This window comes from Plectrocnemia conspersa, unplaced genomic scaffold, assembly GCF_051122295.1.
Source record: "Plectrocnemia conspersa isolate PC_06_02 unplaced genomic scaffold, ASM5112229v1 ptg000013l, whole genome shotgun sequence".
Lineage (NCBI taxonomy): Eukaryota > Metazoa > Arthropoda > Insecta > Trichoptera > Polycentropodidae > Plectrocnemia > Plectrocnemia conspersa.
Window position 1 is genome coordinate 17,437,052 of NW_028277177.1, and position 22,253 is coordinate 17,459,304.

At 34.1% G+C, this 22,253-nt stretch overlaps 4 protein-coding genes across 7 annotated transcripts; 2 read left to right on the plus strand and 2 right to left on the minus strand.

The window, feature by feature from the left end:
- Window positions 1-735: 735 nt before the first annotated feature.
- On the minus strand, window positions 736-8,585 carry LOC148227442 (nucleoprotein TPR-like). 2 transcript variants are annotated; one of them, XM_088202820.1, is made up of 10 exons: window positions 8,404-8,585; window positions 3,646-8,267; window positions 3,275-3,322; window positions 3,043-3,198; window positions 2,699-2,818; window positions 2,314-2,463; window positions 1,838-1,961; window positions 1,624-1,737; window positions 1,083-1,231; window positions 736-1,011 (listed from the first exon to the last, which is right to left on the minus strand). In XM_088202820.1, exons 1-10 carry the CDS (start codon window positions 8,522-8,524, stop codon window positions 850-852), a joined length of 5,766 nt encoding a protein of 1,921 aa, XP_088058946.1. In that variant the 5' UTR covers window positions 8,525-8,585; the 3' UTR covers window positions 736-849. The 2 variants fall into 2 exon arrangements, with proteins under 2 accessions (XP_088058946.1, XP_088058945.1); XM_088202819.1 differs by having other exon boundaries at window positions 1,817-1,961.
- A 638-nt stretch (window positions 8,586-9,223) lies between these two features.
- Window positions 9,224-10,584, plus strand: LOC148227443 (cancer-related nucleoside-triphosphatase). Of its 3 annotated transcripts, none has more exons than XM_088202823.1 (4): window positions 9,224-9,626; window positions 9,706-9,959; window positions 10,019-10,219; window positions 10,287-10,584. In XM_088202823.1, exons 1-4 carry the CDS (start codon window positions 9,569-9,571, stop codon window positions 10,353-10,355), a joined length of 582 nt encoding a protein of 193 aa, XP_088058949.1. In that variant the 5' UTR covers window positions 9,224-9,568; the 3' UTR covers window positions 10,356-10,584. The 3 variants fall into 3 exon arrangements, with proteins under 3 accessions (XP_088058949.1, XP_088058952.1, XP_088058950.1); XM_088202826.1 differs by having other exon boundaries at window positions 9,458-9,626; window positions 9,693-9,959; XM_088202824.1 differs by having other exon boundaries at window positions 9,501-9,580; window positions 9,693-9,959.
- On the minus strand, window positions 10,539-12,220 carry LOC148227444 (uncharacterized). Its single transcript, XM_088202827.1, has 3 exons — window positions 12,089-12,220; window positions 10,969-11,021; window positions 10,539-10,899 (listed from the first exon to the last, which is right to left on the minus strand). Coding segments are annotated over exons 1-3 (366 nt in total). The 5' UTR covers window positions 12,091-12,220; the 3' UTR covers window positions 10,539-10,588.
- A 2,695-nt stretch (window positions 12,221-14,915) lies between these two features.
- dtr (defective transmitter release) lies at window positions 14,916-19,218 on the plus strand. The gene is made up of 9 exons (XM_088202821.1): window positions 14,916-16,196; window positions 16,269-16,548; window positions 16,612-16,725; window positions 16,800-16,943; window positions 17,305-17,453; window positions 17,525-17,648; window positions 18,149-18,325; window positions 18,399-18,619; window positions 18,677-19,218. Exons 1-9 carry the CDS (start codon window positions 15,012-15,014, stop codon window positions 19,097-19,099), a joined length of 2,817 nt encoding a protein of 938 aa, XP_088058947.1. The 5' UTR covers window positions 14,916-15,011; the 3' UTR covers window positions 19,100-19,218.
- Window positions 19,219-22,253: the final 3,035 nt, after the last annotated feature.

Below are 22,253 nucleotides of genomic sequence, written 5' to 3' on the forward strand. Positions count from 1 at the left end.
ATCATTTTTTTAATGAAAGATTAACAAGATGTGAGTTCCCGCACCTTTTTCTTACAAAAAAAGCACCGTGAGTAGTAATGACTATAGGTATTTATATATATATGTATTATAATGCACGTGCTTAAAAAGCATTTGTGAGAGGGGGGGGAGGATATATACAAATATACTTTTTGGGTAACTTTAAAAAAAGTTGTTTGCTGTTAAGAATCTAACTTTGTTAAAAAAAATAATCAAAATTCTTAAAGCCGTACTTTTATAACTGATAACATATTATCGTGTTTTCTGATTGGATAATTTCAACCTCTGATGCAATTTCTCGTCAACATAAGATTTTACATTATCAAGTATTAATTAAATATTTTTTTTAATATAATTTTAATAATAAGCGACACCAAAGTTAATTATCGTTAATTATTCGTTATAACACAGCAATTTTTATGGTTGCTTTAATTTTCTTGTATTCTCGTTTCGGTTTAAGAAATCGTCCAAATGACTATCTACCAATGAACAGAAGACATTATAGAAGAATTCAGCTGTAGTTTTGGAGTTTATTAGCTGTTATAAATATACAGGTAAATTTGCAATGTCTACATCAAAGCTGTTTATTTCAGTTAACATGTTCTTGCTTTGTATAAACAATACATAACTGTTCAGTTTTAAGCGGTGTCACATAACCATTTTTTTAATATTTATGCATCATATATGACATATAGAGTAAATAAATCACAAATACAGTTTATGTTACCTATACTGGAATTATTATTTTATTAACTTATTAATTACATATTCATTGAATGTATCACAAAATAAAAGCACTATTATTATATGTTTATAAAGTCAAAGGAGTGCTTAATATTTTTTCGGCTTTGACCGCAATCTAGCATGTCTCAATTGGTATTCGGAAGCTCGTGTTGATTGAAACCGTTGACCTTGACCTCGTCTCCAATGGCCACGCGGAGACTGAGTGACTGCCGTACTACTTGCCACAGCTTCGCTACTTTCTTCAATTTGCTACACAAGTAAAATTATGTTAAAGACATACTTAAAAACAACTGTATGTAAATAATTCGAATATAAACTACCTGATTGGGTGAAGTTGGCAAACTGCTCTGCGAGCTCACCATGGGATCCTCGTCTATGATTTCAGCTGTATTTTCTGTCTCAGCTTCAGCTTCAGAGCTTTCTGTAGCTTTATCGTCAATACTTTGCGACGATCCCGGTAGTAGCTCACCTGCAAATATAAAATATATGATTATAACATATAGTAATTTTTTTAAAACTATAAAGGTCGCTAATAACTGCTATTAACATGCATGTAAGGCCAGCGATTTTTACGAAAATGTGTTTTTTTAATTTTTTGTAAAATCACCACAACTTTTGAAATAAGTGGACTTTATAGGGTATTAAGAATGAAAAGCATTGCATCTCGTGAACTTGTTATTAAATATGTAGTTTTTTAGGAAGTTCTTTGAAAACCTTTTTTTTTCAATTTTTAAAGAAGTTTTTTAAAAAGTTAAAACAGCAGAGAAATAATAACGCTGCAAGATTAAGAATTTTGCCACCCAACAGTTTCTGGACCAAAGTTATGCTGGACTTTTTTTGCTTGAAACTTGATTTGCTTACCGGGAGTTGAGGGCATCGATGGGACGACACCGTCACTTCCTTCGTCATAAGCTGCTCCTACTTCAGCAGATCCCACTGTACCCATGCTAGATGATAGATAATCGTTTCTTCCACCTTAAAATCGCATATTATGAGAAATATAAAATTTTTTTCATTGAATATAATAGTAAAATAATTGTACATATTCATTTACTTAAATTTTCATAACATTCACCTGTGACACTGGAAATTTGTTGTACGCTGTTTGGTGAATGCGAAGAACTACTATTCCCAGCTCTTACTTCGCTTGAATCGTCGATTCCTCTTTCTTCTTGATTATCAAGTTGTTGATTTTCATCCTATAATATATATATACAACATTAATATGTAAACACATTTCTATATATTTATCAATGATTGTGAGTTGTGATTTGAGAGCTGTGATTAAATTATGTTATGTTACCCACTATTAGTTGGTATGAATTATAAAAATTGAAATATAATATTATATCTGTTCACATTCAAGAATCAGATGACAAGAACAGTGTTCAACGAGTGATCATCGCATGCTCTAAAATTTCTGCTTCGTGATCAATTTTGTTGTAATGGCTAAAGAAAGATATTTTAATTATTGGTTCGCCGTTGTTCACGAGATTTCCGCATATATTTGTAGAGGTCGACTGACTTTTGAAAGTATAGAAGTTTACATACCGGCGATGCAATTTCCACTTCGTTGTTCTCAGACGTGCTACCAGAAGCAACCGACGTAGCTTCTTCTTTGGCTTGAGCACTTTGATTTTCTGGCGATTGAGCACTTTGAACGACTTTCTCTTCATCATCATCCATTTCTTCTACAATCTCCTAATATAAAATAAAAATATGCTAGAATAGTGCAAATCTATTTCAATACACGTAAATATGGGCTATTTCATTTTAAATACAGAAATAAAATATATGGTTGTTGTTTATCGCCAAGATAAAACAATAAATGTTCTTAAGCAATTTCGACATTTCTGCTCCAGATGGATGAGATGCTTTTAGGCTAACTTCAACAAGCTTGTTTTTACTTAAACCTAGTTCTTAAAATTATTTTTACTTGGTAGCTATTTCCACATTGATTCTCGTCATCTCCCGAATCTGCCACAATTGTACAATCGTCCTCTTCTCTCTGCGACGACGTCGGAACTTGATATTCCAATTCAGATTCAACTGCTCGCTTTTTTTAACAATGAAAAAATCAACAATTACATACATAACATAATAGGATTAAGTGATTAATTAGGTAAACCGATACATATACAGTGAAGGCAATCTGAGAAGATAAATGATTTAAATTTTAACAAAATAATGTGTATTATTACATCTAAGATTTATGAGAAAAGTAATTTTGCTTCTCTGATTGCATTTACAATAAGTCATAGTTACATAAATGGAATTTACCTGAATTTTCAAACGTTTACCGCTAGAATTTTCGACTTGTTCAATCAATTTACGCATTCTTTTTTGTGTCCTTTGAATATTTAACGATTCGTTGTTACCGTGCGATGTCGTAACAGTGGAGTTAGAATTGTTAATGTTACTCGAAGAACTAGATGCCTAAAATATTACATTGTGAATAATTTAAGAGCAATTGTATATATTTTATATGAATAATACATTCATTAAGACCAACCATTTGATGCGCTGTATTTGCAACTTCAGCTCTTGGTCCAGATTGACTCTGAAAAATGATTAATTTATATCATTAATTTTATTAAAAAATTGTAGAAGCAATTAAATTAAACCCATTCAAAATGATTTAACCCACGTCTTCAATGTGGGACGCACACCCCACCCGGAGGGACGATTTTAATGTTTTGGGGGGCATCAAAAATAATTACAGCCAGTTTGAGCGTATAAGGTTGAACCATTAAAATATAAAGTCATTATAATAACCACTTGTTAAGACACTATCCACCAATGCTGCGCTCACTGAGCTCACACAAGATCTATACTAATTATGTTAACTAAGAATTGTAAAACTTGTACATCTAATAATATTACCTGATTATCTACAGTTGCACTCTGTGGGGTCGTAACTACCTCCTGCGTAGACTCTGGCGGTAGGGACGCCACATTGCATGACTGATTCGACGAACTAGTCGGTAAATCGACTACATTCTGAGAGCTGCTCGGCGATGACGATATTTCACTGGTCGCAATTCCCGATTGGAGAGACTTCACGTTTGTGTGAACTTGTTGATCCTCACCGCCGCCCCTCTGTTCGAAGCTGGTCGACGGCTTGACCGACTCGTCCAAGCTTCTTTGACTGTGACCAATCTTTTGCTGTCGTAAAGATTCAAGCTGCATGGTGAGCTGCGCTATTGCACTCCTTTTAGAATTCTCCACCTGTACTTTCTCACGTTTAATACTCGCAATCTCTTCGTTGTATTGCGACTGTAGTGTTTGACAATTGGACTTCAATTCTTCTTCGACCTTTTCTAATCTACTCCTCGATTCGACGAGCTCGGCCGTAAGATTAGAATTCGCTTCGTTCATTCTAGCCACGCTAGCTTGAGCTTCGGATAGCTCAGTCTTGACTTTTTCAATATTGTCTTGACTCTCACGCATAATTTCAATCTGTTTCTCCAGATTGTCAGTCTTTTCCTGATAAACGGTGATTTGATCTTTGAGTATTTGTTTCTCGGCCTCAGACGTAGCCGACGTGTCTTTATCGGGATCGTCAGATTTTTTACTTTCTACCGTTTTGAACAACTCTTGATACTCATTCTTATATTTTATGGCAATACGCCTAACGCTTGTCTCCCTCTTGCTCAAGTCTTCGATTTCGACTTTCTTGGCATCTAATGTTGCATTTAATTTGACATTAGTTTCGCTCATCTCGGCGATCGACGTTTTCGCGCTTATCAGTTCAACTGACATCTTCGAAGAACTATCTTTGAGTTTGTTTATTTCTTCGGTTTGTTTATTAAAGTTTTCCGTGAGCGAATTTAATTTAATTGTAGTATTATTTAATTGCTCTTGAATTGTAATTTTTTCAGCTTTGATTGTTGTCAATTCTTCGTTTACCCTTTTCAAGTTATCTTTTTCGACAGTCAACATTTTGGCTAAAGTCTCCCGTTCGTTTTGTAGCCTCTTCCAATCTTCGGGATTTTGTTTATTAGCCTTTTCGACTAGAATGTTCACCCTCGCTCTCCATCTGCCGATCTCTGTCTTCAAATTGTTGTTTTCCGTTTGCAACACTTCCATCTTCAACATGGTTTCGGAATTTCCCTCTCTAGCCTCTTTCAAATTTTTATCAATCTGTTCGCACGACACCGTCAATTCGGCCACCTGTTTAAAAAGTCTATCTTTTTCCTGGCGTAACAAGACATTACTATCGGTCAATGCATGTAGCATTTCAATTTTAGCAAGTATTTCTGGATTTGGCATAGCAGCCGATGATGCGTTAATCGAGGTGTTTATTTTTTCACTTTTAGCCAACATCACTTTCATGTCGTTGATCTTTTTCTCCATGATTTCTAATTCTAGTCTAGTTCTATTTTTTTCGATAAGAACGGCGCTGTATTTTGTATCGAATATTAGTTTTTCTCTATTCAACTGTTTGACGATTTCCAAAAGGTGCTTAGACTTGTCGTCGTTTTGCGATTGCAACTGTTCGTGTAACATTGAATTCTGTTTTTTTAATTCTACGAGTTGACTTTGAGAATCTTCGCTATCATTGAGCAATTGCTTCTCTCGCGAATTAAATTTGTTTTTAACGTCTGATATGGTGCTTTCAAATGTGGCCTTTTCAGATTCTAAGCCCTTAATTACTGTTTTTAAACTCGACAACTGTTCTTTCAATTTGATAATTGTTTGAATGTCGTTTGAATGCAAGACCATCTCTTTTGCATACCTTTCTTCGGAAGCTATCACGGCATTCGACAAAGATTCAATTTGTACGTTTGCCTTGTCTAGAGCTGCAATTTTATCTTTCAAGTTTTGATAAAATTCTTTGTTGCTGTCTTCCCTCTCGCCTGGAATGATTATATTCTGAGATTGATTAGAAATGTCTTTTTTCAATTGGTCGATCGTTTCTCTTAATTCATCTTCAGTTTCAATCGCCTTTTTGATATTTTTCTCAGACGATTCTTTATAATCGGAATACATTTTTTCAGTCTTCGACAAATTTTCTGAGACTATGGCGTTTTCGTCTCCTAACTTTTTAATTTCATCTTTGCTCGCTGACAATTCTTGCTGCAATGAAGAAATTTGCGTTTGGTAAACTACCAATTGATCTTCCAAATCCTTAACTTTCAACAACCATTCGGTGGTCTTGTCGTTGGATGAGGTATTCACCATGTTAACGATACGTTTATTTAAATCTTCGACTATTTTATTTTTATTTTGCAGCTGCTCGTTCAGCGACTTAATCTGAGCCGTCTTAGCAATCACTAATTTTTCAGACTCAGCTAATGTATTTTCGTTCTGATGCAATTTATCTTCGAGACTCGCTCGCATCTCGTTGTTTTGCTCTTGTTGTTGCTGTATTTGTTGTTTGAGTTCGGCGCATTCCGCTTTAACAGTGCTTATAGCCAGCTCAAAATGAATATTCTTTTCAGATTTTGCCTTTTCAGCGGACACTTTCAAGAATTCGATGTCGTTGAAGAGCAACGATTGTGAAAACCTTTCATTTCTCAGCATGTCCCTTTCCTTTTTCAACCTGTTCTCTGAATCTTTTAGGAATTTGGATTCCAGTTTTAAATTTCGCAGAGTTACTTCGTAAGCGTTCACTTTGCTTACGCTCTCGAGCAATTCGTCCCGTAAAAATCTGATCGTTTCTTCCTGCTTCATTATAGAAGAATCGTATATTTTATTACGTTCTTCTAATCCGGCAATTTGCTTTCTGAACGCTCCGATGTTATTGTTGGCCATTTTGAGCAAATCGCCTTTAATTTTAGCTTCGGAGAAAGCTTTCGCATATTTTGAAGATATATCCTGTTTTTGTTTTTGTATATCTTCTAGTTGTTCTGATAACATTTTTTCAGTAATGGCTTTCTCATTCTTGTATTTAATGTGATCGGTGGTTTGTTTTTCCAATTTATTTAACGCATCTTTCAATTGAATTGAAGAATTATCGTTTCCGAGAGGCGAGACGCTATCTTTTTCTTTTTTAATTAAAGTTTCTAGTGTAGCGTTTTTATTGCTAAGTTCTTCGTTAAGCTTTTCGTAACGCTCTTTTTGCATGGTTAGTGCGTTTATTATTTTCAGGTTGCTATCTCTTTCCTGCTCTAAATCTGAAATTTTTTGCTTATACATATCGACAAGATGGGATTCCTTGTCAATTTCCATTTTTTCGCTAGCGTTGTTTTTCAATTTATGTTTCAATTCGTTCACTAACTTTATAAGAGATATATTATTGGCTTGCAGTTCCGCGATGTCTTTGAACGTTAATAAAGGCTTAGATAGATCTTCCGTAATGATAAAATCAGTCGCAGTTTGCGTTTTCTGTAAAAGGAAGCAGACTTGTCTGCTAAGATCTGTAATGTCGTTTTGTAGTTTTTTGTTTTCTTTACTTACTTGATTATACAAGTTCATACTTTCGTTCTTTTCCATCTGCAACTTTTCATTTTCGTCAGTTAATTTTTCGAGTTTTTTTGTTAAAAGTGAGTTGTTTTCGGTCAAATTTACATACTTCAAATTAAGATCTTGAAATTTCAAATTTTTCTCATTGCTATCTTTGGTGAGTCTATTTAATTTTTGATTAAGTTGTAGTTTATCATTAGTCATGTCGTTTATTTCGTCAGACATCTTGATCAATTGGCTATAAATCTGAGTTAAAGACATTGTTTTTATTAAATTGCACGTTGCCGATGCAGCCGGGGTCAAGTCTTCCATGAACAGATTTAAGTTTTCTTCTCTGGTGGCATGCAATCGTTTGTTAGCTTTTTCCAAATCGGAATTCAACAAAGATATAACTTGTTCATTTTTTTCCTTAAAAATGCCATGCTCAGTTTTTAACTTGTCAAATTGATCCTGCAAGCTTTTGTTTTTTTCTAATATTACATTATTTGCAACTTTCAATTCTTCAACCTCGTTTTTAACTTTTCCACATTCATCCTGAGCTTCTTTCAACAAGTCGGTGTACATGTCGTTTAATTTAGTTTTAGCCTGGATTTCCACTTTGTAGTTTTCCAAGATACCATCTTCCATCTGCGATTGTGTCAGTATTTTAGATAACAAATCTTCCTTTTCGGCTCTGATCTTTTTGTTGTTTTCCAAAGTATCGTTAATTTTTTGTTCGGCTTTTTTAAGTTCCACTTCTTTATCGGATAATTGTGATTTTAAATCATTTTCCATCGAAGCTTTCTGCGCTTGGAAGTTTTGTAATTCAGATTTATATTTGTTTAAGTCCTCAGTCAAAGTTTGAATTTGATTGTTAAGCAATATTTTCTCTTGTTCGATTCGTCGCTCCTTCTGTTCAATAGATTGGGCTCTGTTTTGAATTTCGTCATTTTTGGTCAGAGCTAAGAATTTTCCGTCAATTGCTGTTTTCAACTGAGTCGAAAGTTCAGCTACTTCAGTTTTCAAACAAGTCAACTCGGAATCCCTTTGCTCAATGACTGATTTTAAATGTGTGCATTCTTTTTCTCTTATTTTACGTTCTTTATTTACTACTTCATCTGGAAACAAAAATTGTTTAGAGGTTAAGTAAACAAAAATATTGAAAATATACATTCACTCATTGTAAATAGTTGGGAAATCACATAATAAGATAATATATTAGTCCCCTATGACAAATTAATGCAAATAACTCGCCTTGGTCTTTCTTCACTGCGTTCCAAAGAATGTCAAATTTACGGACCAATTTATCCGACACGCTGTTCTTCTCCCGTTCGTTAACCTTGGAAGCCTCCCAAATTGTCCCACCGAGTGCCATAGCGCCCGGTTTGACGTAAAAATCTATAGCGTCAACCAGCAGTGGCGGCCGACGTCAGAATGATGCTCCGCGCGTATTGCCGATCAGGTTGGCCAGCAGTAACGATCACTATGGCCAACATAATGCACATCCCTAATATTTTAACAATAATTTGTAGTTGTATACAAGAACGTGCACTATGGCTCAAGACAATTTCGCTCAAATTAGTATTTATTTTTTTATATATTTATTTATAATTGCAATAATCATTGAAGCTGACTTAAATAAAATTAAATGCAAATTAAAACATTTATTATATTACAAAGAGTCCTTTATAAATTGGTAAACATTATAATTTATTTCCTTGGATTAAGCGAAAAGTGGTTTTCAAAGCATTATATTCGAAAGCAATATAATAAATAAAATGTATTGTTTTTACCTTTTTAATTAAGGGTACGTATTCAACGCGATGAAAGTGAAAAAAATATACATATAGGGTAAGGCATATTTTTGCTCAATCGTTTAATTATAAAATTTATTGCTTTATAATATGCTGTAAGTATAACTATTTTTATTTTTTCCTGCATAGTGTATAATACAAATGTAAATGTTAATATTTTTAGGCAGACTGGTGAAATTCTAAAATAAAAAATAATAATATTTTACCCTATGTATTAAAAATATTTATAAATATGTATGGCTAAAACTTGGTGGTACTCTGGTAGCACTGGCGTAACAGACACACTCTTCTCTTGGCGACTTTAGCGGGCTCACATGCTAGTGCGGGCCCCGCGCACCGTTTACTGTATATAAATAATAAATAACATGTAACTTTAAATCGTCAATAAAATACTACTGCAGCGGTTCAATCTATGTCTAATTGCCACCCGCCATCTCTCGTGGCCAAAAATAGAATAATGTTGTTCGACAAAAGTATAAATGCATATTATTATCACAATGAGTTTATGGTCAAATATAATGAGGTTGTGTTAGAGTGGTCGATCTGTCATTTTCAAATCGTGGTTGATTTTTGACGCTTAACAAAATTGAATACAATTAATTTAAATGGCGGCGCAGGTTAGAATGGCTAATAATAGGCGCTTATTATTGACTGGTCCACCAGGTTACTATTTAATAATACGCATCGTTGTATTGTTAGTTAGCAATGAATATAATTTCGTTTTGAAAGTATTATTTTGCAGGAATAGGGAAAACGACCGCTATAAAGAAGACCTACGAACTATTGCAGCAGATGGGTATATCGCCTACTGGTTTTTACACTGAAGAATTGAGAGAAAACAATAAGAGAATAGGTTTTGATATAGTTACATTAGATGGAAAGAGAGCTCCGTTGGCTAGACTTTGTATGGAAAATGATAATTCAAGGTTTAAAGTTGGCAGGTATAGCGTGTTTGTCAATGATTTTGAATCCGTGGCGATACCAGTATTGCAACAGGTGACGTTCTCTTCCTTTATTTAAACTTCTATGGTTTACTTAATTTTTTAATGTTTTAGTCGGTGGAAACTAAACGCGTCATTATAGTGGATGAAATTGGCAAGATGGAACTGTTTAGTAAGAAGTTTATTAAACAAATAGAAAGAATTTTTGAACATGTAGGAGACATGGTATTGTTGGCTACGATTCCAATATCCCAGGGGAAACCGGTACCTTTACTTCAAACTATTCGGAGCAAAGAATCAACTGCAATATTCGATGTAAATTTGAAGCACTTAAACTTTCATAATACGTATCTTAAAAATTATTATCTGTTTGTATTTTCAGGTTTCTTATTCAAATAGGAACGAGCTACCAAATATGTTGAAGAATGAAATTGCTCGTTTGTTGCAATAGACATATTTGGAATGATGTATTTTAACCTTGGAAAACCTAATTTGATATGGTGTTTTGTTTATAATTCAGTTTGAAGTTTGTGCTGTAAATTGGCAGTTAATTGAATGAATGACTCGAGGTCGAGATTATCACCACCATCACCAAGAAAACCCAGAAAGTTAATATAGAATATAAAAGTTGAAATACATTATTAATGTTTATTGACAAAATAAAAGTGTAACACAGCTCATATATTAATTTTGTTTTGTAGTCGTTTGTATAGTTTTGTTATTTTTACTGTTTTCTTCATCAGACGGTGCGTCGTCAAATTGTCCTAGTACTTCCATTACTGGTTGTCTCTTATTGTATATAATAGGAACGTGGATATCAGCAGGGCAAAAGTGGCCTTCTGCCATTCGCTTACTAACGAACGATTGCCACAACACTCGATGGTTTGGCTGGGAGCTTGTCGGTTGATTTGGTTCCCAATAATCATCGGACTCCCAGTCTTCTTCCTCCGCTAGTTGAGCTTGATTCATTTGATTATCTAAATTTTCAACTTCCTCTGAAATGAATATTCGTTTAATTATTCTTTTCTTATTGAATATGCTGTTATATTGACCGTCACATTTACCATCTTTGTTTTCTTCTTTCTCTTCCTTTTTACAATCTGAATAATCTTCTTCCCTAAAGAAAAAATAATACCAGCATATTAATTTATATGTCATATTATTTTGTTCCTGCAACAATACCAGTATTTATAAGATTCGTAAACAACCTCAAAAACGAAAATTAGTGAAATAAATACCAATATGGAGATAATGAATAAAATAGATGATGTAAAACGCAACTAACCAATTATCATTCATGCTAGTTAACCGAAGACGTTAAAAGTTATCGGACGATAAAAATAGTAATACGGTTCAATAAAATTATTCATAAATTTGGTCAGAACAAAATAAAACTTAGCCATGCAACATTTTATGTAAAACTGATCAATACTGGCTTTAATATTGTATTTATTAAAATTAAAATATTGTTAATGTATTAGTTTATTCCTAATTAAAGTGTGAACTGATTTAATAATTTATTTTAGCTCAAGGTACAAATCAAGAAAATTGAGTTAAAATAAATTTCGAAATTAATAATTATTAATATAATAAATAAGGGTCAAATCAAAGATCCCTTTTTTGGCAGGTTGCTATTTTTTGCTCTTAAGGAGACATATACTTGCTTTAAATATTCGTTATAATTTTAACAAAGGGTCTAAGCAAATTTCCACATTCCATACAGTAGGTGGCCAAATTATTAAGGACAGTACTTATATTTTTGTATTTTTGAGTTCAAATAATTTTTTTGAACAAAAAACACGAAATAGCAATTGTCATGGAAATCATCATTACCAAGCGGCAGTTGATAAAAATCTCTATCAGAGTGTAGCAGCATAAGATGACCAAACTTTTTAAAAAAATTGTCCTCTTGTTGTTTTTCTTTTCCCTATATGGGAGCCGAATTTAGATTTGTTATGGCCAAAACTGGTCGGCGCTGGAGTAGCATCCCGTGACCGTTTTCTCTCTCTACCGGCAAGCCCGCAAGGGTTCGGACGCGTGCCGTCGCGCGCGTGCCCCTTACAATGTAAACAACTGTAACCGTCAATAAATATACTACTGCAGCGGCTCAATCTGTGTCTCATTGCCACCCGTCACCAACACACCCCTAAATTGATAACTTGCGACGTGATCCTGAGCACGCACATGAAGTCAGACGCAAAATGGCAGACAGACGCCGCTGCAAACCCACTTGCTGCCACCCCGCCGGAGCTTCCCTGGATCCGAACTTGAGCTGGCGGACCACCAAGACGATGGGTCTGCGCCTCCGACCATGAGCCGCCATCGTCAGCCACCGTCGCCACTGACAGCCGCCGCCGCCGCCGCCGCCGACCACGTGACCCAGGAAGCACCCGGCGCCACCATGCGCCTCCAGCGAGAAGCCACCGAAGTGCTGCCGTAGACCAGGATCGAGTGGACCACGCGTGACCCGTCACACACCCGTAGGGCTACGCCCCCGCGACTCCGAGCTCGAACCGTATGTTCGGAGCCCGTCGCGCGCGCGCCTTGTGTAGCTGCACCGACGCACCACAGGGCCCCGAAAGGTGCTCCCGGACATGCCCGTTATTCTCGCGCCCCCTGGAGCCCTACACGCCGCCCGGGTCTACGCGTGTTCCACTCGGCTTGGAGCGAAGCACGCCGCGCGTCACTGGAGGCTGCGCCCTCGCGCCTCATGTAGCGGCGCCACCACACCATACGTCCCGGCTTTGCTACTTTTGTGCCACCAGCAGTTAATCATCAGCAGTGCCAAGGCTCCCATTCTCTCGCTCTAGTTGAATATCGCGATTGTAATTCGCTAGGGCGGGAGTTATATGGGAGCCGAATTTAGATTTGTTATGGCCAAAACTGGTCGGCGCTGGAGTAGCATCCCGTGACCGTTTTCTCTCTCTCTACCGGCAAGTCCGCAAGGGTTCGGACGCGTGCCGTCGCGCGCGCGCCCCTTGAAATGTAAACAACTGTAACCGTCAATAAATATATTACTGCAGCGGCTCAATCCGTGTCTTATTGCCACCCGCCATCATCACCAGCCCCCTAAACCTCCTTAAACATATTTTTTCTAAAATACTTTTTTCTGTACTCCCGTAGCAACTTCCTCAGAAAAATTTCGAAGATCGCCTATGAACAAAATTTTCGAAATAACCTTTTTTAGCTCTCGCGGCAATCTGTCCTTCTTAATCTTTTTTGAACCAAAATTTCCGTGAAGCCCTTTTTATTTTTGGTGTCCTTCTTTGATATTTTCAAAATCTCGTCACCTTAGTCATAATAACACTAAAATCCAGCACAAAAGAAAAAATTGTATTGAAAACATGCCACAACTATGAGAAGCTTTAATTGTAGCAAAAGGTGGCACTACCAAATATTTAGATTTTTTATTAGAATTTTAATAAATGTTTGGCGGATGGGTGGTAATTACACACAGATTGGGCCTGATGTTTGTTATTGAAATATATGCGAGTGAACGGTGGACAGACACCACCGGCCGTAGTTTTCCCGCCAAGGCCCACAAAAAAGATGTACTGCCCTTTACCGGCGTCACATTAGTGCTACCAGAGTGCTATACATTTTTGGTCATAATGAATTAATAAATAAATGCCTCCACAAATGTTTATATGTCGTTTTCGTAGTATGTTGTTTTCATATTTTAAATAAAGCATTATAATAAATAAAAAATAACAAAAAAAAACTAAAACTAGTAAATTCATCATAATATTCATTCAAACTTCAAAATAATAGTACTTACCTTAATAATTTGGCCTCCGACAGTAATATTATATAGGTGATAACACAACATGTATACTCTAATAACACAAAATATACATACTAAAAAAAGACAAATATTACTCTCTGCGAGATAGCAAAATTCAATAATAAAAAAGGCATTGAGAAAAATGCAATTAGGATGCGCTCGAGATGGTCAGTTCTTAGTTCTCAATATTAAATATGTGTAAGGCGGCTTTCATAAATTATGTTACGGTTTCTCGTGAATTGTATACCCCTCCCTCCCCTATGACACAAGATGTCAATGAGCTAGTTACCTGTTTGTTCCGCACTATTACAATTCTGTTGACCCCCCCCTTCCAAACTTGTAACACAGAAGCCGCATAATAAAGATTAATTTTAAGCAAATAATTTATGAATGATTTTGTTGAATTTTTTAATGTTTATAGAGATTTCATTAGCCCTGTAATTTTTAGTTTTACCCAATTTAAGCTAATTTGCCCCAGTTCCCAGACCAAAAATGCCGCAATTTAAAATGTGCTAAACCACTCCCCTCTAATTTTCTTTGCAAATAGTGAGCTGGTTGATAGAAAAAATTAAAACCTACAGTATTTATTATATAAAATACTGTGAGCTTATTTATATTAAATATAGATTTTTTATGGCCAAAACTTGGCGGCTCTTGGGTAGCACTGGCATAACGGATTTCTTTCTGTCAACCCTCGGCACGTTTGCGCGCAGGCGCGGTCTCGTGCCCCGTTCCATTGTATAAACACCATGTAACTTTTTATATACTTCAATAAAACACTTCTGCAGCAGCTCAATCTGTGTCTAATTGGCACCTGTCACCACCCCGTCCCCAAAATACAATAAGCAAAAATTAAAAATATTACACAACATTATTTTTTTCAATAATTATGATTAAATAAATTTTAAATATAATTCCTAATTAGAGAGAGAGAGAGAGAAAAAAGTGAAGGGGGAGGGGAGGGGGGGGCTTTTTCTGTACTATTATTTTTTTATAATGAATATTAATTTTATTTTATTATTTAATTTGTTGTCAAACATTTTATTAAATGGTATGACATTCATTTTACACAGAATGTAAGATAAATTTGAATAAAAAAAATCACTAATTTTTAATATAAATGATTCAGTAAATATTTAGTAAAAATATATATCTTATTTTTATTCATCTCAATGGTAAATATACAAGATAATTTTATTTGTTTCTATGGAAATATACTTATTGATTATCAACAGTTTATTTTCAAGCCTGTTGCTAGGATTAATTTGAGAAGTTACGTCTTATATTTAAAATCGAAATAAAATATCTGATCATAATACAAATATGAGTCGTCCTCAGGTTCTCGTTAAGATTGAAAATGATGAATACGGCATTGAAAATGCTTTAAATATCATTGTGAAGGAATTGATCAAAGATGGTAACGTGGTAGGAATAAAATCACTTCTTATTTTTATAAACATACCTGAAGATGAAATATGTGTGGAGAATTTATTCATAAAATACAAGGAAAACATGAATAACATAAATATTTATCATTCGAACGAGCTAGAATCAAAGATAAAAGATACTCATGAAATATTAAAAAATATTCATAACGTTCTGCCTGATATATCTGTTGAAGACATTGAAGAGACAAAACAAGAACAGATTGATGTTTCTAAGCTTTTGAGCGATTTAAGGCACCACAAAGAAAAAGGTGCTTCTAATGACGTTGTGGGTAAACTATTGGAAACTTTAGATGCACTCGAGAAAGTAACTGTTCCTCTAATGTCCGAAGATGAAAAAGAATCAGACCGACTATTAACGGAGAAAAAAAATAGTAAACAAGACGATGACAATGAATATGACGAATGCGATGAAAGATTTCTTGATATTGTTAAAACTGATATTCATATCAAAATTGAATCTTTGGAAACATTAAAAAAGGAGATTAATGATATTATTGAACAGTCAAAAGAAACTGTAATGAAATACCGTGATTGTGTCGGTGTAAAAGACAATAAACATAAAAGTGTGTCATATGAAGAGATTTCTAAAATAATTTCTGTGGAAAATAACGAGAGTGTTGAAAATATAAGAAACATTAACAATTCACTGACAAACACTTTAAAAGAGTCACAAAATGTTATGAAAAACATTGATGAGGTCTTAAAATTATCAAATACAATATTACACCCTGCTATAAAATCAAAGGAAAGTAATAGCTCACTGAATCAAGACTTAATTGAAAATAGAACATTGGTGCTGAAAGAAAACATAAATGAGCATAAAACTGTGGAAGTTATTAAACTAATTAAGACAAAAGAAAAGAATATCAGTAAAATTGATAGTGATTCTGTTAAGAACGAAGAAAATAAAGTTATAGAAATAAAGAATGATGTTGATAAAAAGGCATCAAGGTATTTTAAATCTCTTGAAATGAGTAAAGAATATATTTTAAAACATTGCAAAGAGCATAAACTATATACAGTCCCATATTTGAATGATGTATTGTACTTGCACTTTAAAGTTTGTATATTTATAGTTAATGAAATAAGCAGTATATATAATATGTATAATAATATATCATTATTTATTAAGGGTTTTGAAAAAATTGAGAATCTTGAAGAATACACGGGGTTAAAGTGTCTTTATTTGGAAAACAACGGTATAAAATGTATAGACGGATTGAGTACTCAGTCTCAGCTTAAGTGCTTGTTCTTACATTACAATCTTATCAAAAAGATTGAGAATCTTGAAGGATGTCCAGAACTGGATATATTGAACCTTGATTACAATCAAGTGAAGACCATTGAGAATTTGAACGTCATTCCAAATCTGCGTACACTCAGTATCAGTCACAATTTCTTACATTCTGTCGGTAAGATAATGTAAATCAAATCACAATATATGTTTATGTGATATAAAAATATTATTTTTTTAGATGATATAAAAAAATTGATTGAATGTAAGCAGTTATCCGTACTTGACATTTCTTACAATCGTTTAGAAAACCCTTGCGTACTAGATGTCTTTGCTGAAGTAACCGAATTAAGGGGTATTTTATAAGTATCTAGTATCTATATGTTATAAGTGTGTGAATAATTAAAATGTCTTAAATGTTTTTTTCAGTTCTTGTATTGACAGGAAATCCTTTGATCAAAAACATACCGGCTTATAGGAAAACGGTAATATTGAAACTGAAAAATCTGCTGAACTTGGACAATCGACCGGTGTTCCCAAGGGATAGAGCTTGCGCTGAAGCTTGGCAAAGAGGTATGATAAATATATATTTATTTGTAATAAATAAACTATAGTCCGTTCGATATGCTGAATCTATATTAGCTATCTATTGCTATCGGTAAGAATGAGATGATAAATTTTGGATTTCAATCTATTTTGTAAGTTAAGGAATGTATATATGTTCAATACTAATATCGTCACTGTTTTTGTATATATTTGGAAACGTTTTTCAAAATAAATATCATTATCAGTCAAAATGAGTGTCGTTTCATAGTATTGGCTGTCCATAATAGAGTGTATATATTTAGTAAGTTTAATCATTATATAATAATTATTGTATCATAGTGCAATTACTAAGCAGAGCATCTAATCTTAAAAGTGTTTACATCATTAGGTGGACTGGATGAAGAAATTTTAGAACGGCAAAGGTGGATTGATCGAGACAATAAAAAGATACGAGACTCGGTTGATGCTTTGATACAATTACGAAACGAAGCGCAGTCAAAACGAAAGTTTATTGAAGCAAATAGTGAAGACATTGATGTAAGTATAATATGTATATGAAATATTACTAAAAAGCATAAATACTATTATTTTTTTATTATGTAATTTAGAATGAAGAAGAAAAAAAATCTATGATAAAATCAAATATAAAGGCAAACGATACTAGCTTTATAGAAAAAAATGATTTAGAAAGTGATAGTGAAGAAGAAAATGAAAATTCTCCCGTATGTGACGGTAAGAGATTATTGATTATTTAAGCCTCAATCTGGACCATGGCCACCTAGATAAGATTCAATCATCTCACTAGTCTGAACTTCATTCTTTCACCAGCCTAGTCCTATAAGAACAGTGTCTGACACACTCTCTCTTTAACGTAGTTGTAGTCTTCCGAGCGGTCTGCTAAAAGTTTAGAACTGTCTTAAGCAATCGGCTATCTTCCATTATTGTTACATTTTCTGTTTGATATGGTCCGATGTTTCTTCCTTGTCCTTGTTTCGAATCCAACAGTTGTTATTAGTCTAATTAGAGATGATATATTAATCATTTAGATGGTAGATAGGGACAGATCGCCCGTTACCTTACCCCTTTTCCTTTCTGCGACCTGAACGATTGCTATTGTGCGTGAAATCCTTTTGATATTTTAAAATATTTGAATCTTCACCTTGCACTTTGCTAACTGAGGTGATAAGAGATTTGTAATAACAAATATTGATATTATTGATTTCAATGTTTAGAAATTAAACTTCCATGGAAAACTGAAAATATAACTTGGTCAAAATTCAATAGAGGTAAGTGTTTAGTTCAAGAGGTCGAAGATGATGAAGTGGAAGCTAAAAAGTGGACGTCGCAAAAGAAGGATGATGAAAAAACAAGAAATGAGCTGTTATTGCTTTCTAATTTAATAGGCACTGGTTTGTATAGAATAAACTGTTTTAAAACATTTTATTTTAGAAACTACCTAATTAGATTATTATTATTGTTTAGATAATTCAAGAAATCAACAACAATGTGAAAATAAAATTGTTGAAATTAAACGTGACGATGATCTAAAAAATGTTGACTTTATGAAAGGAAGTGTTAGTTCTGGGATGAATAAGAAAATTGAAGTTTTAAGCAGTTATGATATTAACGATGATGTATTGCAGAGTAACATGGAATTAATTCAAGATGTGATAGTCAACCAACAAACATATCTTACCGAAGAGGTATTAATAATATTATATATAAGCTATTATAAATGTTATTCATATTCATATTTTTAGTCTCAAAACACATTTGAGAATGATGATGCAGAAAGTGTCGATACAATAACTTTACACGAATCTCTCAACAATACGTATAATGTGTCCGAACCGGCATCAATTGAGAGTAATGCAACGTATACTTGTGGAAATATTGATAGCATATCAGAAGATACATTAACGTGTAAGGATGAAGATGAAGATGTTAAAAATCAAGCAAATGCACTAGAAGTAGAGTATTTTATTGAAGAAAGTGAGGATTTCAAGAATACACCGAGCCGACCATTGCCTTGTATCAACGAAGATGAAATATTATCTGGACCAATTCCTGTAGCAAACGTTCAAGAACATGAAACGCCTGAAAATTCTGAAATGTTCTCAATCGAAATGAGATTAGCGATTGAGAGAATAGCTAATGAGAACACACAAATTCTTAAAAAATAAATATTAGTTTTGTTATTGTTTGGAAGATTATTCACTTACGTATGATAATTTAATAAACATAAAAGAAAAGTAATGACACTAAATTGTAACTCACTATTTTGAATAAACTTGTCTAGAAATAATCTGATATTTTAAAACTATTATGAAAACAAAATATTGTAAAATTTAAAGTTTATGAAGTAATGCAATATAAAGTCTCGAATAGCTATTGTGATTCTTTAAGTTTGATCTGTCTATTGTCACGTACGGTCTGCACCAGTTTGTATGAATGCTACATATTTAATTTTTTTATTTTATTAGCTTTGGCTTGTAAAATATTCTTAAAATAGAAAAATCAGTCACTAAATTGCACCCTTGCTCAGTTGTCCATTTTGGGAGCAGCTTTATTTCTGTTTTTGACATTCTTGAAACGAAATTTTGCCTTAAAATACAGTTTTTAGTAATTGTAAAATGGTTTAATTTCCTGAAAATAAGTAAAAATATAATAATATGTCTATCAAGACATACACCAAAGCTGATCAAAACAAATGGAAAACTATTTATACGATGGACCTCCGCTACGAAATCTTGCAGACTGACTTAGTGTTGCTACTAATTTTATGTACTCAACTCTGTTATAATACACCTTCTATTAGAGACTCAAGTTATAGCTTAGTCAACAACACGGATCCTTGTCACTTCGTTGTATTTTAATTACGTCAATTCAAACGTGATATACTTTTAGAAATACACGAGGATATTTTAATTAAGCAACGAGCGGCTCGAATATCTTGTCTGATCGTCTTACCGTTTTACAGTATCTCGACTGGAAAGCAATTTCTGACACTAAAATATTAGATGGCCTAACAAAATATTAATCTATACAAGTCAAGTAGTCAGAAGTCGATTACTATCTTAATATTAATTGAACAGTAAACAGTTATTTATTATTAATAATAGTGCAATAACGAAGTCTTGTATAAGCAATTCTATTGTATTCGCACGTGACTGATGGGCGGTAATAGAGTGACCCAAACGGAGGATTGTATCAAGATGATCGATAGATCATAATCCGCGTCGGTCAATCTCCCGACAGTGGATCCGTCTTACTTAACCTGAACGACCTGACACGTCTCGCAGAACTACCATCATAATTATTTACCGTAGAAGCTGTGCAGCAGGGCTTTGAAATTGGCAGCATCAAAAATGCGTCACGACTATGGAAAATGTAGTATTAGGTAGGCAAACTAAATTTATTTTGTAGGTTTTGTAGAATAATATTATTAATTACGTGTTATTTATCACTATTAAGTTGGATTTATATTGCTTAGTACTTATTTATTTGAGGTTCTAAACTTCGCCCTTTCACTGGATTAATTTTCTCTTCTGTGGCGGCGACTCTATCTTACCAGCTCTACTGAGTGGTCTGCTGGGATTCGGTCATCATTTCGATAGTGTCATAAACTGTCGATTATCAGCAATTATCTTAAACGATAGAGTTGATAAAGAGCATCTCCGATGATATCAACTGATACGGAACATGCGTCTGTAGATCCACATTTCGAAGGTTTTTAGATGCCCCATTTTTCGCGAGCGTTCACAATTATACTCAATATACCTGTAACTGTAAGACAGAAAACATTAAGCACCCTACCATTATCATTATTAAAAGCTAGCTCAGGTCATACCTGCAACACAATTTTTATATTCGGGTGAATGTTGTCTTGACTTTTGGCCGGAATTTTATTTCAAGTGTGTGGTCGTAGTCTTTGTCTCTAGACAAAGTAGTGGTACGCAAACTATTTTAATTTTCAGCCCCCTACTTTGTTTAAAATCTTATTGTGACTTATGGATTTACGTCATTTTAATCGTCAACGTAGTTGAAGTAAAATTCTTTGTTGGGCTTGCACTTATGTATCTGGTTTGGTAAAGATCGGAATAAAACCCACAATTTTATAAAAAAATGGATTTATTTATGAATAAGGATAAGTATTTAAATGTATTTATATTTAAAATATTTTTTAATGGAAAATACTTTAAAAAAACTTTAATTATACGATTTTAATGTGCGTTTGCAAAGAACTCATGATTTATTTTTTATTCGAACCTATATTGGAAATCGCAGGCCGTAAATCCTCTGGACACATCACATGTCATCCTCATTACGCGTTGATTGTCTGGCAGTCACTTAAATATATACGTATTGATTGTCTGCCAATCAATTACATAAAGACTGAGAGAGCACGCGATCTGCGTAGCGTCACTTGGCACTCCATCTGACGGCTATTGAAGTTGTATTTTTTTATAAATTTTGCTATTATAATTTATTTCGCTATGTTACTGGCATGTACTCATTTTGTCTAGAAAAATGTTTGTTCGGGCATGAGAAATTTTCTTTCTGGTTTTCACCAACTTATATACCGCCCCTCGTAAGTACAATATTTATGTTCTATAGATATTCCATTCAAGACTTTCTATCGAAGCTTTTGAAGTGTCGACTTCAAGTTCTCGCGTAATGGAGTAAAACACACGTTTGTCGACCTCCAACCTTAGGCATCGCTATTAATAATGGTATAATGATAGGTCAAAACGCTAGGCGGGCAATCAGAGTTGTTGAGTTTGAATAATACGCGCCGTTTATCTTGACCGATCGGTAACTCTAAACTGGTTACAAACAAAGATAAATCGATCGAGATGGCCGTTCGGAAATAGAATACCTGTGCACAGAAACGCCGACAGGTATATCGGTCTGACATCTGGCTGAATACCAGTGCGCGGTCAGGAAAGACTTCCGCAAAGGGGGGCAACGTCGTGTCCGAAACCGATGTAGGAATTTTCTGGCGCGAATTGAGCTCTTTCCTTGAATGGCTTGCGGAAGATATTTCGGCGAAAGTCAGTTTTCGGGTTGGAATTGTGTGTAATCTAATGCGGATCGTGACAGAATCTGTCAGAAATGCTGTTATTCATCTACTCGTATAATATTGATATTATAACCAATCTTAGAATTTCCAACTAAACGTAATTGCCTTTGTATGATGACATAGTAATAAAAATATTAATGTAATTTTATTTGAAATTCTAAAAAATGTTTCTGTTTATCTGCTTATACGTAGGATTTTAGAGAAATATTTAAATTATGTATAGTATAGTTTTTGTGACGGAATTTTCAGATGCA

Coding starts and splice junctions, on each gene's coding strand:
- LOC148227442 (XM_088202819.1), bottom strand. CDS start 8,524: ATGGCACTCGGTGGGACAATTTGGGAGGCTTCCAAGGTTAACGAACGG. Junction 3,323..3,645: donor GTGCAACTGTAGATAATCAG/GTAATATTATTA, acceptor ATCATTTTTCAG/AGTCAATCTGGACCAAGAGC. Junction 1,738..1,816: donor TGAATGTTATGAAAATTTAA/GTAAATGAATAT, acceptor TGCGATTTTAAG/GTGGAAGAAACGATTATCTA.
- LOC148227443 (XM_088202823.1), top strand. CDS start 9,569: ATGGCGGCGCAGGTTAGAATGGCTAATAATAGGCGCTTATTATTGACT. Junction 9,960..10,018: donor CGATACCAGTATTGCAACAG/GTGACGTTCTCT, acceptor TTAATGTTTTAG/TCGGTGGAAACTAAACGCGT. Junction 10,220..10,286: donor AATCAACTGCAATATTCGAT/GTAAATTTGAAG, acceptor TTGTATTTTCAG/GTTTCTTATTCAAATAGGAA.
- LOC148227444 (XM_088202827.1), bottom strand. Junction 10,900..10,968: donor GAAAGAAGAAAACAAAGATG/GTAAATGTGACG, acceptor TATTCATTTCAG/AGGAAGTTGAAAATTTAGAT.
- dtr (XM_088202821.1), top strand. CDS start 15,012: ATGAGTCGTCCTCAGGTTCTCGTTAAGATTGAAAATGATGAATACGGC. Junction 16,944..17,304: donor CGCTGAAGCTTGGCAAAGAG/GTATGATAAATA, acceptor TTACATCATTAG/GTGGACTGGATGAAGAAATT. Junction 18,326..18,398: donor TTCTAATTTAATAGGCACTG/GTTTGTATAGAA, acceptor ATTATTGTTTAG/ATAATTCAAGAAATCAACAA.